Source organism: Perognathus longimembris, chromosome 22 (assembly GCF_023159225.1).
Source record: "Perognathus longimembris pacificus isolate PPM17 chromosome 22, ASM2315922v1, whole genome shotgun sequence".
NCBI lineage: Eukaryota > Metazoa > Chordata > Mammalia > Rodentia > Heteromyidae > Perognathus > Perognathus longimembris.
In genome coordinates this window covers 24,886,072-24,903,541 of record NC_063182.1, presented here as the reverse complement: position 1 = coordinate 24,903,541, position 17,470 = coordinate 24,886,072, and the positions used below count along the sequence as shown (strand labels likewise).

At 39.3% G+C, this 17,470-nt stretch overlaps 1 protein-coding gene across 1 annotated transcript in view; it reads right to left on the bottom strand.

Annotated features, from left to right (window-relative positions):
• The window catches only part of Fam81b (family with sequence similarity 81 member B), a 38,488-nt gene extending 22,531 nt beyond the window's left edge, over positions 1-15,957 (bottom strand). Inside the window, exons 1-4 of the mRNA XM_048331309.1 lie at positions 15,880-15,957; positions 12,622-12,652; positions 12,106-12,203; positions 8,933-8,997 (exon numbers count right to left, since the gene is read on the bottom strand). Of these exons, the coding sequence (XP_048187266.1) occupies positions 8,933-8,997; positions 12,106-12,203; positions 12,622-12,652; positions 15,880-15,957 (272 nt within the window). The remainder of the gene's footprint in view (positions 1-8,932; positions 8,998-12,105; positions 12,204-12,621; positions 12,653-15,879) is intronic.
• Positions 15,958-17,470: the final 1,513 nt, after the last annotated feature.

The following is a 17,470-nucleotide window of genomic DNA, read 5'->3' as shown; positions in this document are numbered from 1 at the left end:
TTAATGGGAGTCTCATGGACTTTACTACTGAGGCTGTCTTTGAACTCCAATTCTTCTGAGTAGCTAGTATTACAAGAGTGGGCCACCAGTGCCTAGCTTTCCTTTTTTTTTTTTAAGCTCTTTTTAGTAACACAAAAAATGAGAGAATCCACAGATTATGGATGAATTAAGTTATTATCAGTAGATTACAAAATAGTTAGGAAACTGGCAGGAGTGGTTTCATGTCTTTTAGTGGGGTCCAAAGTGATTATGGTCGTCCCTTAATGTTGAGTGGAGATGCAGTTGGCTTAGGTAGGAGCATGTGAAGTAATGCCAGCTAAAAAGATTCAAGGGGAAGCTAGCTGTAAGGCTCCTGGGTAAGAATTCTTTGCAATTAAGAAGAGAAATTACAAAGAGAAACTTTCTCCTTCTTTACTGGATGTTATGTCTATATGTGATGACTGGAATTGCTGAAGCATGTTGTAGTCATGAAGGAAAGGGGATGGCTGGAAAAAAAAAAACATAGACAACACCTGCTGCTTGATGATGAGGTTAAGCCACTAAATTAACCAAACCATAGATACTTTTTTTGTTATCTAAGCAAATCACAGTCCTAAATTTAAACCAGTTTTGTACGGTGTTTTTGTTATATGCAACTAAAAGCACTGTATCTTTAATAACTCACCAATTATATATATATATGTTAGTAAGTATAAAATATTGACTCTAGTCTAGATCATATACAATAATATAATGTTCTAGCCTTCAAGGGACTCAGTTTAACTCAGTGTTTCTTGTGGAAACACTTGAAGGAGTATTGTGGAGTTAGGAAGAGCAGGGAGCTTGTTAAAACACAAATATTTGGTTCCACAATCTTCTTACGAAATCACAATCATGAAGCAGATAGAGAATGTGCATCTTGAGCAAGCACTTAATTGGTTTTAATATGTTCAAGAATAAGAACCAGTGCTTTAAGACTAGTCGTATGAACCAGTGAGAATATATAAGCAAGTGCAAAAGTGTGAAATGTGAGCTCTCAAGTAGGCTTTTAGAAGCAGCTTGGCAAGTTGGAAAGAAAGATAGACGGAGGGTGGAATGCACGCCCTACCTCTCAGCAGCCAAATGTCTTCAGTTGCTTGGTCTTTAAACAGGGCCAAGAGGGCCAACTTTGCTGTGTGGATGGAAGTTCTGAGATAAGTGAGAAGCCTATGCAGTGGGCAGGGATTTTCGTGCCACACAACTGTACTGCCATTCAGGGTGCATTGCTCTTGGTGTGGGGGGTGTTGTAAGCTGATAACAAGATTGTGTCTAGAAATACAGTAAGGAAGTAGACCTAAGCCAGAAGAGCAGGGCCAGCCTAGGGCCCTGCTTGCGTAGCTGACTTTCTGGCTTCCATTTGGCATGTTGAAAGAGCCTCCATGCAAAGGTATTTGCCTGTTAACATGGAGATATGTAGGGACTTATACAAATTCTGGACTGTAGTTCATTTTTTCTTTTTAGTTTGTGAGGGTAATTTTATTCATTCATTTACTCATTAGTAAATGATGAATATGCTAGTACTGAGTCTTGAACTCAGGGCCTGGGTACTGTCCCTTAGCTTTTTCATGCAAGTCTGATACGCCATAATGCCACTTTTAGCTTTTTGGTTGTTAACTAGAGATAGTCTCATGGACTTTCTTGAAAGTCCATGACTGGACTGGCTTTGAACTTTGTCAAATCTCAGCCTCCTGAGTAGCTACAATTATAACAATAAGCCACCAGCACCCAGCTGTAAGGTTTATTTTTAAAACATGTTTTTGTATTTAAATGAAGGTTTGTTAATGAATTTTTCATGCCTAAATTTTCTGTTAATTGGATTATAGTCATTGTGATCATTAATAATGCTCAGTGAAGCTTTAAATGATGCTCTATTTAGTTTTATTGATACGATTCCTATGAAACACACTCAGGGCTCATATTGTTTCCTCAATTTCCCTTGCCATAAGGAAAGGCGAATGTTTTCCACCTGACATTTTTTAAAGCAACAGCTGGAAGAACAAACACGCTGCTACCTACTCTTCTAAAGAGGTTTCCGATGATGCTATTATTCAAATCATCACCAAAAGAATATGACCTAAGGCCTTTTACCAGTACAAAGGTGTGGCTACCCTGATTGTATAAATAAACAACACAACTAACTGCTTTGTTAATATACTGTGTTAGTGGGACGTGGAGAAATGAATATTGCAGATGATTCCAGATGGGTTCCTAATCACCGGGGAAAGAACTCTGCAGGGATTTTCCAGGGAGAGGTTTGGGCTTGCTTAGATTGCTGCTGGTATAGCTGACAACTGAATCTGAACAGATTTTCCACAAACTCTCAGTTCTGTTTCTCTGCAGTTTGGTGTGACTTACACCAGCTGTGCTGTAGCTGGCAGAGGCATCGGGACATGAGCCTCTCACTTTGCTGCCTGTTCTGTCCTTGTGAAGAGAGCACTAAATTAGGATATACTCATGATCATTTGGGAAATCTGTAATACCCAAAGACAAACATTTGAAGACTTTACATCCTCTTTTAGAGCACAGAAGGGTAAAGACCCAGGAATTTTTTACATTGTTCTTTTTCATCTGTTTTATTACTTCTTACATTCTGAATGCAATCTTGCAAAAATGTAAAAAGATAATGAGGAGATAAAAGTGGAGTTTCTTTATTGCTTTTCTTACAATCAACTTGACAGGTAGATTTTGAAAAAGCCTCTGTTGCTGATTTTAAAAAATCAGTGGTGAAAACCTGAATGGTCTTAGGAAGCAGGGATGCAATTTAAAGTGTGTGTGTGTGTGGGTGTGTGTGTGTGTGTGTGTGTGTGTAGTCTAGCAGAGGAGTTGGGCAGCAAAGGGCTTGCTTGAGGAAGGGTCTGGAAAAGAGATAACTTGAAATTATAACAGAGCCAAGAAGAGAATAGAGATTGGTTTTAGATGTTTCCAGTGAAAGGCTTTCTTTGAGGCAAACACTTCACATTCAATAAAGTTTTAATAAAATTGCATAATTAATGATGGACCTGGTATGAGTAGCTTTCTTTCTTATGGGGGCATCAAGATGGGCAAGGGATGCTGGCTTACATATATAAGTAATTCTATGTAAAGTGCAATGGTGAGTAGTTTGAGGTCCTAACATGCTTAATAGTCCTTTTGAGACATGTTCCCATATAACCCACCCCTTTTGTAAGGTATTTTTGTTTGCTTTTTGTTTTTACCAGTCCTGGGTCTTGAAGTCAGGGCCCAGGCACTGTCCCTGAGCTTCTTTGCTCAAGGCTAGAGTACTCTACCACTTGAGCCACCATGTTACTTCCAACTTTTTCTGTTTATGAGGTACTGAGGAATCGAACCCAGGGCTTCACGCATGCTACGCAAGCACTCTACCGCTAAGCCACATTCCCAGCCCCAGGTGTGTGCTTTTATGTGTGTCTCCATGTCCGGGGGTGGTGGTGGGGGTTCTGCCTGGACTCAGAAGACCTGGATTCAAGTTTTATCTTTGCCTTTAACTTCTGTTAGTTTTCCTAGAGAGGGCTCTTGTCTAATGGAGAATATGACTGCTTAGCCAACCAAGTGGCAGAGGGGGATCAGTTTAATGCACCTGAAGTGTTTTGGGAAGGGTAAAATAATCTATGGTGGTGCTCTTGATGACTACTAAATAGAATTATGGGAATTTTGCCCCCCCCCAAGATATATTGATTTTTTTAACATTCAGAATGTGAGCTTGCTTGGAAATAGTATCATTTCAGACAAAATTAGCGAAGATGAAGACAGGCATGGGAAGAGAATGGGGCAGGACCTGTGTGTCATCTGGACAGCCCTTTCTTTGAGAGATCTGGGAAACATGGTGGGTAACACCCAGTTTGCATCGATGGGAAAAAAATGACCAGACTGCATCGGGCTGAAGCTAATGGAAAGGAAGCACTTACCCAGTTTTCTTGAGTTTGGTCTGCCTTTCTCATGAATTGCAATTGTCTGTCTTTGTCATGTAGTAACAAAAGCAATGAATCATCAGGCAATAAAATGTCTGCCATTGTAATAAAAATCTTGAATATTAATATTTTCACATCCTGGGTGTCATACTCTATGCAGAAGAATGAATTATTAATCATTTGTTATTTTGCCCATTTGATTGAGAGTTTGATGTATCTACATTTTAAATAATACTCTCTGTCAAATGGATCCTGATCTTCCCAAACTGTACTTGCATGAGAATTATAGAAGGATGTATTGACTACAGCCCAACCCAAACAGCTGCTTCCACTGGGAGCACTTTTCATTTTTCTGATTTTTTTTGTTGTTGTTTTTTCGTTTTAGAAATATAGACTTTTCCTCATGGGAAGGAAAGATTCAGAATTTATCCCATTCAAACTTTCAAATCAAATAGTGCTATGATCATAGCTCAGGTTCGTACGTGGTGTCCATTATAGTGCTGTCATCCTCACGCACTTGCATTCCTGCCTCAAAGACTCTGCTCATCCTCCAGCTGTGCCCACGGTCACACCCTCATGCCCTAGTCTTGTCTCAAATGCTGATTTCTCAGCCAGGCTTTACACTGACCCAGGCTGCCAGCAATACGTGTCTCTTCATCTTGCATTGCAAGCTCCACAAGGCAGGGATCTTTGTCTAAATGTGGCCACTGGCAATTCTCTAGGTGTCTAAGACAGTGCCTAGCATATAGTAGTAAATATATTAACTTTTAGTAAATAAATGAGTTTTAAAGTGTCTTTTTTTTTTTTTTTTTTGTCAGTCCTGGGGCTTGGACTCAGGGCCTGAGCACTGTCCCTGGCCTCTTTTTGCTTAAGGCTAGCACTCTGCCACTTGAGCCACAGCGCCACTTCTGGCCATTTTCTGTATATGTGGTGCTGGGGAATTGAACCCAGGGCCTCACGTATATGAGGTAAGCACTCTTGCCACTAGGCCATATCCCCAGCCGGAGTTTTAAAGTTTTTGAAAGCCAAAGAATCTTAGGGCTGGAACTATTTTCCCCCGTAAGAGTCAAAGAAAAGTAAGAAGAGATTTATGAGCATAATTTGTTTTCCACTCAAAATTAAAGCCTGGAGGAGAATAATATATGTTCATAAGTCTTCACCACCCACTTTATTACATAGAGAAATGGTGATGAGAAATGGTGGGCAGAGCTGAGAAGTAGCAAGTGCTCACCATTCATCACTTGAAACCCTACCCTGTTTTACAGAAAAGAGATTGTCCAAAGGAGAGATGAAATGTTTGTTCTCAAGCTTTCCCAGTTGATTTTAGTAAGACTTAAGAGTACACCTGAGATCTCCTGGCTTCTATTACTGCTCTCCCATCAGCAGATGGGAATGAATAAGGAAAAAGGTTTGCTCTTTTCCTGCTCAATTAAGCTTAAATGAAAATCTGTGGCTGTCTGTTCATTGTGTATTGATGAAGCCATGTATAAATCAGAACTATTTTCTGCCTCTAATACAATGTTGCCTTCATTGCCTGAATTATTAATAGGATGTAACATTTAATCATACCGATAATGTGTGGGTATTGCTCCATCATCTTAAGCCTACCAAGAGCCCTGAAACATCACCAGTCTGCCTCATTTTTTCCCCTAAAGTTTAAAGCCAAGAGTTTTCCCACAGTATAGGCATTATTTCTTACATTGACGTTTTTTCAGTATTGTGTTTGAATTCAGGCTTTGCGCTTCTGATATAAGCATTTTACCACTTAAGCCATGTCTCTCTATTCTTTTTGCTTTTTCTTTGTTTTTCAGTGAGGGTCTCATGCTTTTGTCCTGTCTAGCCAGGAACCATAATCATACTACTTCTGCCTCCTTCTAAATATCTGTGATTGCAGGTGATTTGTTTTTGGGGGCAGTCTTGCTAATTTTGGCAGGACTGGTCTCAAACCAGATTCCTTCTATCTAGGATTATAGACATGAACCACTGAGTTTAGCTTTGTTGTTGGATTTTTGCTTTTATGAGATATTATTTGTTCTGAATACCTCCTTTAACTATACCTAAATATATGTATAATGCTGAACCATTGGGAATATATAGCATACATTCAGTAGCTTAATAAGCTGATAATCACTGTTACTTGTTTAAGTATCCCTTTTGCATTCTAGCACATTTGTTGCCACTCAGTGAGTGGGTATAGTTACTTTAAAAATAGTTGCTTTTAATGCTTATTTTTTATTGAATCAAATATGTCAATTCAAAATGTTTTCTGTGATTATTAAAATGTCCCAATGGTATTTTTCTTTTCTGGTTAGTCATGAACCCATAACGATTGTATTATACAGAGCTCTTACAATTCAATATTCCACCTTTACTATCCATTACACCTGCCAACCACTGTTCATCAAAACCTGATATTCAGTGTGCCACGGTGGGCAAAGGAGAATCACTAAGCCTAAGACTGCAGAATTCTTGCCAGTAGCGAGTTGACAGCCCATTCTGAGCCATTAGAGGCTGGATTAAAGAGGAAGTAGCTCAGGTGGTAAATAAAAATTGATGTATGGTTTAGATATTAAGAAAAGAGATTTGATACAGATCAAGTTAGAAATGAATAAAGGGGCCCAATGATATTGCTTATGCTCGGAGTAAACTCTTTGCCTTAATTTAAATTTCTTAAAAATCCAAGAAATCAAAAATTATGTGTGCGCACATGTGCCTGTGTGGAGGTTTTGGTCCTGGGCTTTGAATTCAAGGCCTGTCCTGTCTCTGAGCTTCTTTTTGCTCAAGGCGAGCACTCTTCCGCATGAGCCACAGCTCCAGTTCCTGGCAATTTTGGGGTGGTTCATAGGAGATAAGAGTCTAATGGACTTTCCTGCCTGGGCTGGCTTTGAACTATGATCAGTCTTCAGATCTCAGCCTCCTGCCATGAGCCAGTCACCTGGCTTCAGAAATGTGTTTCCTTCCCCTCCCTCCCTCCCTCCCTCCCTCCCTCCCTCCCATCCTTGTCAAAGTGATGTACAGAGGGGTTTCAGTTTCATACGTAAGGCAGTGAGTACATTTCTTATCAAACTTGTTACCTCCTCCCTCATTTTTCTCCCACCTTCCCTCCTCACCAATTCCCTCCTCCCACCCCCCCAAGTTGTACAGTTAGTTTATAGCATATTGTCTTATAAGTATTGCTGTTGCATTGGTTCACCTTATAACCTTTGTCTCTCCATTTTGATGTCCCCCTTCCCTTCCCTAGAAATTTGTTTTATTTCCTAAGTGTACATGATTGTGCTAAACAAAGCCACTTGGGTTCATACTGGAATTATCTTAATAGGATAGAAGAATGATTTCTAACTTCCATTTGTCACATGGAGTTAGGTAGAAATAAATCTCTCTTCCCTAGGTGATAAGGTTAGTGAATATGTCCATTTAGTATTATTTTTGTGTGGACCACATTTCTTGTCCTTAACATAAAAAAATTTTTTTTGTTTGTCATGGAGCTTGAACTTAGGGCCTGGGCACTGTCCCTGGTCTTTTTCACTCAAGGCTAGCACTCTAACACTTTGAGCCACAGCTCTACTTCTGTTTTTTGAGTAGTTAATTGGAGATGAGAGTCTCATGAGGACTTTTCTGCCCAGGCTGGCATGGGCCATGATCCTCAAATCTCAGTCTCTTGAGTAGCTAGGATTACAGGCATGAGCCACTGGCGCCTGGCTTATGATCCATTTGTTTTAAACATTAAACAATCTTTTCTTAAGTTCACTTTTTAAATTATAGACTCATATTTACATAAGCAATTATTAGTTATGGGGAAGCATAAAATATTAGGTGATTGGAACACATTTAATTTAACTGGCCAAGAAATAGAGGAATTCTTTTTTTATATTATTTTTCCCCAATATGTTCATTTTATTTTATTTTTATTTATTTATTTATTTATTTATTTTTTTGCTAGTCCTGGGGCATAGACTAAGGGCCTGAGCACTGTCCCTGGCTTCTTTTTGCTCAAGGCTAGCTCTCTACCACTTGAGCCACAGCGCCACTTCTGGCCGTTTTCTATATACGTGGTGCTGGGGAATCGAACCCAGGGCTTCATGTATACAAGGCGAGCACTCTTGCCACTGGGCCAGATTCCCAGCCCCAGAGGAATTCTTAAGTGCAATAAAAACCCAAGAATTTAAAATTTTATTACTTACATTGTTAAAAGTGATTAAAAAGGAAATCAAGTCTACTATTTAAGTATTTTTTCTTCATTTGATTCATTGCACTTATTTGGCTATCTTTGGTAATTAAGATGTATATTTTGGAATGACAATTAGTTTAAATGTGAGGTGGGTCCCAAAGAACTTCTAGACCAACCTCTTCAACGAATGAACTGTAAGAGCTAAAGGCTGGTGACTTCATGGAACTGACTGAAGCCCCAGAGCTAATGAGTAAAAGAGCTGAGACTAAATCCCAAATGCTCTGGAAATATTAAAGGGAACTCCACACCAAATGATCCTTCGATGTGCGGGAGTGGGAAACTTCAAGGCAATAGACACTGCCTCTGAACCACTCCTTTAAAAACTATATCAATAATATTATGGGTGCCCAGACTTTCCCCTTCTGTAGGCTCTTGAATTCACCAGGTATAACATGGTCAAGAGCAGAAATAAAATTTTCTGATGATTAATTTCACATAGTTCAAGTGTTCCTGGGTTGTGATCATGAAGGGTTAACAGGTTTGTTTTGAAAGTCATAGTTATCCATTGTCATCATACATCACATATTTGTGTCTGTGATGTTATTTCACCCATGTTTGTAAGACACTATGGGAGTAGTCACTTAAAGAGAAGGCAGCAAACCGGATTGCTCTGCCATTCAGGAAGGAAAAGAGGGAGAGGCTCATCTTCCTGACATGGTTTAAGTTTTTGTGAAGGTAGAGAACTAGTTTGGGTAAATTGAAAGGTCTCATTCCAGCACTTTTACCTCTCACTAGGTCATTAAAAGCAGTATATATTAAAATGAGTCATTTATACACTTACTTGTCAACATATTCAACTAGATCTGTAGCATTCTTGGTTGACATTTTGGCTGGAGGAAATCTTACCTACAACAAAAGTTGTCATTAAAAACTACCATTGGATGCTTCACAGATAACTCATAAACATTTTATCCTTAAATGTTCTGTTGATTTTAAGCAGAATGTATGCTATAGATCAGCAGTTTAGTTCATTTTGTACTTACCCCAGCTGTAACTCAAACCAAACTAAAGTTCTGGAGAAATACTACAGAGCTTTATAGATTTGCTATCAAATTAGGGAAAACTTCGTAGAAAACTCAAAAGCCATAGATTATTCCTGGATAATCCCTGTGTGAAAAATCCTGTGATTATTGACTGCATTCTAAAAGAAGTCTTCACAGGACAATTCTTCCTGACATGCTAATTTCCTCAGGGAATCAGCTCATTTAAAAAAAAAAAACACTAGAAAATCAGCCTATCTAAGCAATTTGACACTCTAAGAAATCGTGATGTCAGGTTATTATGGTTAATAAAAAATAAAAGCAAAAGATACAGCTCAATACATAATTTATTAGTATTGAAACATCATTGGGCATATGAACACTTAGCTGACAATTTCTCATCCATTAAAATTGTACTTCTAGAAAGTTCTGTTGCATAAATGTTGTTTCATTTGGCAAGGATTTTATGAGAAAAGGCAATATCAGAGATATTCATTGTTTTTTGTTTTGCATGCAATGAAATGTATAAAACTCTACTGTTTTCTTTTTTTTATTCTGTTTTTAAATCTAAAATACCCTAGAATACCCTAGAAATAAAGTTTTTCTTCTTTTACATTGCTGCATATTAAAATAATGGCAGGCTGTGTTGAGACCCACATACCCTGATGTGACTGCACATTGATATAGCCTTAGCACGTAGTAGGCACAGATAGGAGGGTCACAAGTTTGAGGCCAGCCTGGGCTACCTAGCAAGATCTTGTCTCATAAAAACAAAGGAATAAATTAAAAAATCACTCCATTAGCTAATTTCTATGAAACCATCACTTCTTAATTTAGGGCCATGATATGTAATTGGCAACCTTTCTCCTAAAACAAAGGATTCTCATTTTATCTCTCTTAAACCCAGTTTCGTGACTGCCATTACAACTCATTCTGTCATCCAGGAGGCTAATAAAGGACATTAGTCGTGTTGTCCTGATGCAGCCTGAGTTATAGAGGGCAACTAGAGCAGGCTTGATCAAGATAGAATTAATAAGCTGCCAATGATAGTGGGCTGGCATGTTCTCAAATGAAGAGTCCGTTCAGCCCTGTCAACTATGTTTACTTCTGTTTCCTACTGGCACAGTCCTGGAACTCCAGCACCTTACCTACTACATCAAATTCTCTCCTTCTATCTCGACTGCTTTCCCCTGGTCCAGTATGAGTCTGGTTTGGGTATTTCTTCACCAACTGGTTGGACTTTTTCTTATATGTTTGGCTACCACTAACTTTCTTAACTGCTTGTGGAATGAAAGAGTATTATGGTACTCTGTTCAAGGGAAATGAATTGCTAGGTTATTTCCTTTCTTTGTCCTTCTGGAGTATTAAGAGGTGTGTGTGTTGTTTTGTTTTGTTTTGTTTTCTTATAAATTTTCTTTCTTTCTCTCTCTCTCTCTCTCTTTTTTTGTTGCACAGGGGTTCAAACTCTGGCTTTTATAGTTGCGTGGCTGGCACTATATCTCTTGAACCATTCCTGCTTTTTTGCAGGTTATTTTTAGAGATGGAGCCCAGTGAACCTTTCTACTGTCTGGGCTGAACTTTAAATCTGATCCTCTAGATTGCAGCCTCCTGAGTAGCTAGCATAACATGCATGAGTCACCAGTGCCTGGCTAATTTTTAAGTATTATTTGGAAGACCACAAATGGCATCTTATTAAAAATACCTGTGTATTGGGGGTATTATTTTCAAAGTGACAAATGTAAAACGTTTTGGTGGAGGAAGCCTTAGAAAAATATCAAAAGTTAAAGATAACAGGAAAACTTCTTTCAGTTCCAGAGCAAAGGCATTACCACTGAGGTGCAATTCATTTCTTTCTTTTATTGAAAAGAAATTTTTATGTGTCCAAGACGGTATTTAACTTTTTATAACTTCCATAATTGAATATAGGAGTTAGTGCTTTTTCATCCCATCCCTTCAGGCTAGGATGTGACTACATGTAAGAAATTATTCCACAGTCAAACAATTTGGTGATTATTACTCAATTTTCCCTGAGTCAATTTTCATCTTTCTCTGTAATATTTTAAAATGCTATAATTCTTATGGATTTATATTACCCAACCCTTGCTTGTATATAAAATGTGTTTTCATTTTTCCATTAGTACTGTAATGTGGGTATAATTATTTTTACATTACAAATGACATCTGTTACTTATTTCCTTATCAAAAGAATTTAAGATCATTATTTTTATTGGTGAAGAACTGAAGAATCAGAGTGGTAATGGACTTGTTTATGACCACGTAAATGATAATGATCACACCAGAGCCCTTTCTGCCTGCCAGCACTTCACCCAAGTGGCTTATTGAAATCCCACAGCTTTGTACAACAGGCCAAAATAACTCATTTTGTAGGAGAGGAAACTGAAGTTAAGCAATCACCAAAATTACAGTCAGTGTGGTGCAGTCAGTCAAATCCTTCAAATGAGTGCTTGCTACTGATGTAGCTCTCTACCAGCTCTTTCCATAGACAGACTGAATCCACAAGTCAGGTCTTAGGAAAATTACCAAACACAGTTTAACACTGCTGGCTTGGAGTAGTATTTTTAACTAATGGGGACAATCAAAGTACTAACAAAGGAAATGTTTTAATAAAATTCTTTTAAAATTCTCCTTTTCTTGCTAAAGATAAAATGTACACTCTGAGCTAATCATGTTCCTTTTGAATCTTCACAAAAAGAAATCATTATCAAATTTTAAAACTTTATTACCATATATTAGGATCACTCCGATTAATATCTTAAAAATGAGATCCCTTTTCTTTTCTGGCTTCCTGTCGTTAGTCTCATTTGTCAAGGCAGAATAAACAAAGTGCTGGAAGACGGAAAAGAAAAAATACATTTTTTTAAGGAACCTGAGAAACACTCTTAAGAATCCCTGCACTTTACAGAAGCTGAGCAAAATGCTGCATATTTAAATATGAATATCTAAAAGTACTTGCTTTCCTTTCTTGGTAATTAGTAGAGCCAGGAAGGGGGCCATCAGGTTCATCCTGCTGTTCTTCTGCAGCCGGCCAAGCACTTTCGTTTACATCTGTATCTAGGCAACCAGAACTCTGCATCAGATCAGGAACTATGGCAAGTGGATTTTTCTAGCGGCCATATGTTGTTTAATTGAAGGTAGTTTCTGTTCATATGGCAAAACTGAAAGGGAGACTTCCTGTTTTCTACTTGCCCTTTCCCCTCCACCCCTACTCAAATTCTCCTCTATGCTTGAACCACACCACACCCATAGTCAGCTAGCAGAGAGTATGCTCCCAGGTACTCGTAAAGCTGTTTAAAATCTTTATTAAGATCAAACAATCAGGAAATAATGGGGAATAATCTTCCATCTTGTGGTGCCCAAGTCATCTGAGAATCCTGTTTGGGATGTATTATTCAGTTTATATTTAATAACAACTATGAAATAGCAAACTGGGAGCAATTTAGAGAACTTCAGTAGTCTATGTGAGAAATACCTGCACTCATGATGTTTGATTTCCCAGATCTCTTGTTGATTTTATTATTTTTATGAAAGGGATCAGAGGCTTATTTTTCTTTCTTAGAAAACCAATCTTGATTACATCCAAACTACAGTCTTCAGCTCTGAGGCATTTTTCCCAAGGGTAGCTCAGCAGCATTGTGACTGCAGGAAGAATCTGTGATGTCAGTGGGTCAACCTCACATTCAAAGTAGGAAAATCCCTGGCTTTCCTTAATGTTCATTGTGGTGGAAATGATTTGGTTCTTCCCTTCTTGCCACACGGGGCAAGAAGTGGCCTCCCCAGCTTTCATTTTTTGCTGTTTGAAAAGAAATCAGTTTCCTTCCAGTTTCACAAAGAGAAAGGAAAGTGAAGCACTACCGTGTTCCCTGAACCTTCACTGTAAATACAAGTTGAGAAAGTTGGGGCTGGGAATATGGCCTAGTGGCAAGAGTGCTTGCCTCATATACATGAAGTCCTGGGTTCAATTCCCCAGCACCACATATATAGAAAAGGCCAGAAGTGGCGCTGTGGCTCAAGTGGCAGAGTGCTAGCCTTGAGCAAAAAGAAGCCAGGGACAGTGCTCAGGCCCTGAGTCCAAGGCCCAGGACTGGCAAAAAAACAAAACAAAACAAAAAAAACAACAAAAAAAACACCCCACAAAACAAAACAAAACAAAACCAAGTTGAGAATGTTAACTCTTCTAGCTTACTAAAGGAATGTCACAAATCATGCCATGGTAATAACATGGGCTAGGGGCTTAAATAATTGAAAACATTGGACTTTAGCTCCATAGACAAAAATTGTGTTCAGTTTTTTTCAAAATGAAGTGGATTATTATAGTTTTGAAGTGTTTTGCTGATCCAGGTACTGATAAGCCTGGGGACTGAGATCTGAGGATCACAGTTCAAAGCCAGCCTGGGCAGGAAAATCCTTGAGACTCTTCTTTCCAATTAACCAGAAAAAAAGCTAGAGGTAGAGCTCAAGAACTCGAGGTAGCTCAAATGCTAGAGCAATGATCTGGAGCAAAAATGCTCAAGGAACAATGCCCAGCCTCTGAGATCAAGCCCCAGGCCAGGCAGACTCAAAAGTAATAATTAAATATTTTTCTGGGTTTGAGATTAGGATTTCAACATTTTATTAATCTTACTTGTCTCTCCTAGATAGAAATAAAGCTAATAGCTAGGCTACTGTACAAATTATTACACTAGATTTGCCTTGCTCTTAAGATACATGTCATTCAGGATACTGAATAACAAGTTGTGATCACAAGTGTGAACACATGAAATCCACCATTATTTTGGCTTCAGTGATCTTTCCTCTAAAACTATGCTAAGCTCTTCAATTTAGAGATACAGAAGCTCATGGTTTACAAGCTGTCCAAAAGTTCACTAAACCTCACATATCATTTTATCCAGCACTTACAGAGCCAACCCATACTAGTAAGTGAGAGGGGATGCCTACAGGTTGTAAGAGAATGAGTTGCAGCTGTGACTACTCAACCTAGTGGCCATTTTATATCACCTCTTCAAGCCTTTTCTCCATAAAATGTGTGAATAATATTAATCTCATAAGGTGGCTGAGAGTATTAGAGGCAGTAGTACATTTAGAATGCTCAGCTGGGTGCCAGATCAGAAATCCTCAAAAAGGTAACTATTACTGGTTATTATGTAACAGCATGGCAATTATCCAAAAAATTGATGCAAGACTGTGTGTGGGTAGAAAAGAAGCATGGAGAGTTGACCTTAACAATCTTTTGAGATTCTTTCCCTCCTATCAGTCAGGGTATTTGGCTGGATCAACGAGCCCTACTGAAATGGAAAGCCCAACTGGTTTTGTCTCTAAACACAGATGGCTGGTCAATTTTTCACAAAATGATGCATAAAACGTACAGCACCATAGACTTCCTAGTACCTGGCAAGTATATGTGAAAACCTTCCTGTATCTCAATGATCTTCAAAGATGCTTGCTAACTTAGTGTTAGTAAGTGTTTTGATAAAAGTAAAGCGACAAAAGAAGTTTCATTTCTAACTTGAAAGATTAAAATGACTGTATTCTGATGTTTTTAGTACACAGATGGAACAATAATTTTGATTTGGGGTCTCAGAAAGGGAGTTGGGCCATCAGTGTTGAGAACCAATGTGTATCATTGAGCACTAATATCACTAGGGGGCGCCATTCACATTACACTGTTGATTTTCCTGTTAAATTCTTCAGACATAGGCAAGGAAACATTTAAACAAAATGCACTAGAGCTGTTTGTGGCAGAGGTAATCAAAAGGTCTTGAGAAAGGGGCACCTAGTTTGAATGCACACAGGGGTATACATGGGCCAGTGGCAGCCCTGACTGTATCTGCCAAGTGTTGTGTCCTCAGCTGACCTGGCCTTACCCCGCATGGGCCAAACCAGCCAGTCCTTGCAGGCAGACTCTTGGGCTTCCTTTTTCTCCTTTCAACCTTTCTGCCTCACTCCCTCTTCATCTGATATTTACGTCATCACCCTCCTGATCTCCTAAGTGACATCCACACTTTTTTTCCTCTAACCTCAAACTGCCATCATTACTCTTCTCAGCTGATGAACCTTGCTTTCTATTTCACAAGAACACACACACACACACACACACACACACAGAACACACACGACACAAACAGACCTCTGTGAATCTGTGTCCATCTAGTCTGCTCTTCTCCTGTCTCTTCAGATGACCAGCACTATGCTCCTTGGTAAAGCCATTCCATAAATGTCCTTAGAGCCCACACCCTCTCACCTAGTCCAGCACGTTATGTTCCTGCCACCACTTCATGTCTTCTTCTTCTGCACGGGGAAAATTCCTCTTTGCTGTGGTTTGAATTTTGTTTACACTTCTCCATTCTTACCTCCAATATAATTACATTTGGAAACAGTCTTTAGGCTATAATTAAGGTTCAATAGGTCATATAGTGGGGTCCTGATGATAGCACTGGGTTCTTTTATGAAGAAATAGAGCCTTCTCGGTCATATGACGACACACGAGGGCATATCTCTAGCTATGCTATCTACCTACAAGTCAGGAGACGGGCCTCAAATCTTCCAGCATTCTCATTTGGGACTTATGAGTCTCCAGAACTGTGAGAAAGTTTATTTTCTGCCATTTCGTTACGGTGGCCTAATAGACAAGCTCATGAACCACTGAAATCAGGCATTCCAATCCCTTGTAACTTTGATTAAAACCGAACTTCCGAGGCTCTCCTCTGACCTGCTAAGTTCCCTTGCTGACTCTCCCTATGCTGGCCGCATTAGCAGCATCAGAGTTTCTACCTGAACTCTGGCATAGCTTGAATCCCAGAGGCGTCATCCACCCGTCTGCTACTCTTTTCCCTGGGATTCTTGTTTATTTATGTTTGTCCTGAGGGGATGATCAAATTATCAAATTCACAAACTTTACCAGAAGTCCCGTGTCCTTGTAGACTCCTTATGAAACAGTAATAGTCACCCACTTTTGAACGTTGAACACTTCTGTAGTCACTACCTTGATGAACTTGCCTATCCTATCTCTATAAGCTGACGCTCTCCAAGCCTCCCTCTCTATAAAGCTGCTCTCCACACATCTTCCCCACTGCAGTAAATGGCAGTAGCCATTTTCAATTTGCTAAGGCACCAGCCCAGGAATCCTTCCCCTCCTCCCCTTTTTACATATCACACAGTTCAAAATATATCCAGACTTGGGTGATTTCTCTCCACAAATTCCTCCACTAGTCCAATATACCATTATATCCCTCTCTGGATTATTGAACCATCTTCTTAAAACCCAATTTCCTTCTGCTGTACTTGTCCCTCTCCAACTTATTCTCAGCAAAACAGCCAATGATTCTGGCCAAAGTTAAGAGTGGAAACTGATCTACTTCTATAGTTTTCTGTCTCCCATCTCCCTTTTTATCCTCCTCCCCCTCCTCCTCTTCCACCTCACCATTGCTAGGGTCTGAACTCAGGGTCTAAGTCTTGCTTAACTAGTGCCCTGCCACATCAGGCTATTATCCTAGCTTTTTTGGTGCCACTCCTGGGGCTTGTACTCAGGGTCTGGGTGCTATCGCTGAGGATTTTTTGTTCAAGGCTAGTGCTCTACCATTGGAGCCATGGTGCCACTTTAGGCTTTTTGGTAGTTAACTGGAGATTAGTCTCATGGACTTTCCTGCCAGGCTGGCTTTGAATCACATTCCTCAGAAGGATTGTAGGAGTGAGCCATCAGCACCCAATGTAATTCCTTCTTAAATGTGCTTTCCTTAAATATACCTCCTACATCCCCTTCTTTTTTGCTAGTATTAACTGAATGCCATTTCTTTTTAAAAATTTTTTCTTATTTATTGTCAAAGTGATGCACAGAGAGGTTACAGTTTCATACGTTAGGCCTTGGGTACATTTCTTGTACTGTTTGTTACCTCCTCCCTCATTCCCCCCTCTCCCCACTCCTCCTTGCCCTCTCCCCCCATGAGTTGTTCAGTTGGTTTGCACCAAATGGTTTTATAACTATTGCTTTTGGGGTCGTTTCTCTTTTTATCCTTTGTCTCTCGATTTTGATATTCCCTTTCACTTTCCTAGTTCTAATACCAGTATATACAGTTTCCAATGTACTCAGATAAGATACAGTGATAGCGCGGGAACAACCATAGGAAGGGGAGACAAGAGGATCATCAACAATATAAGCTACAGTTTCACATGACATGCTGAAAGTAATTACAACAGTGATATAACACTCATTTCCATAACATGGAGTTCATTTCACTTAGCATCATCTTATGCGTTCATAAGGGCATAGCTATTAGGCTCTTGTGATCCTCTGCTGTGACTAGCCTAAACCTGTGCTAATTATT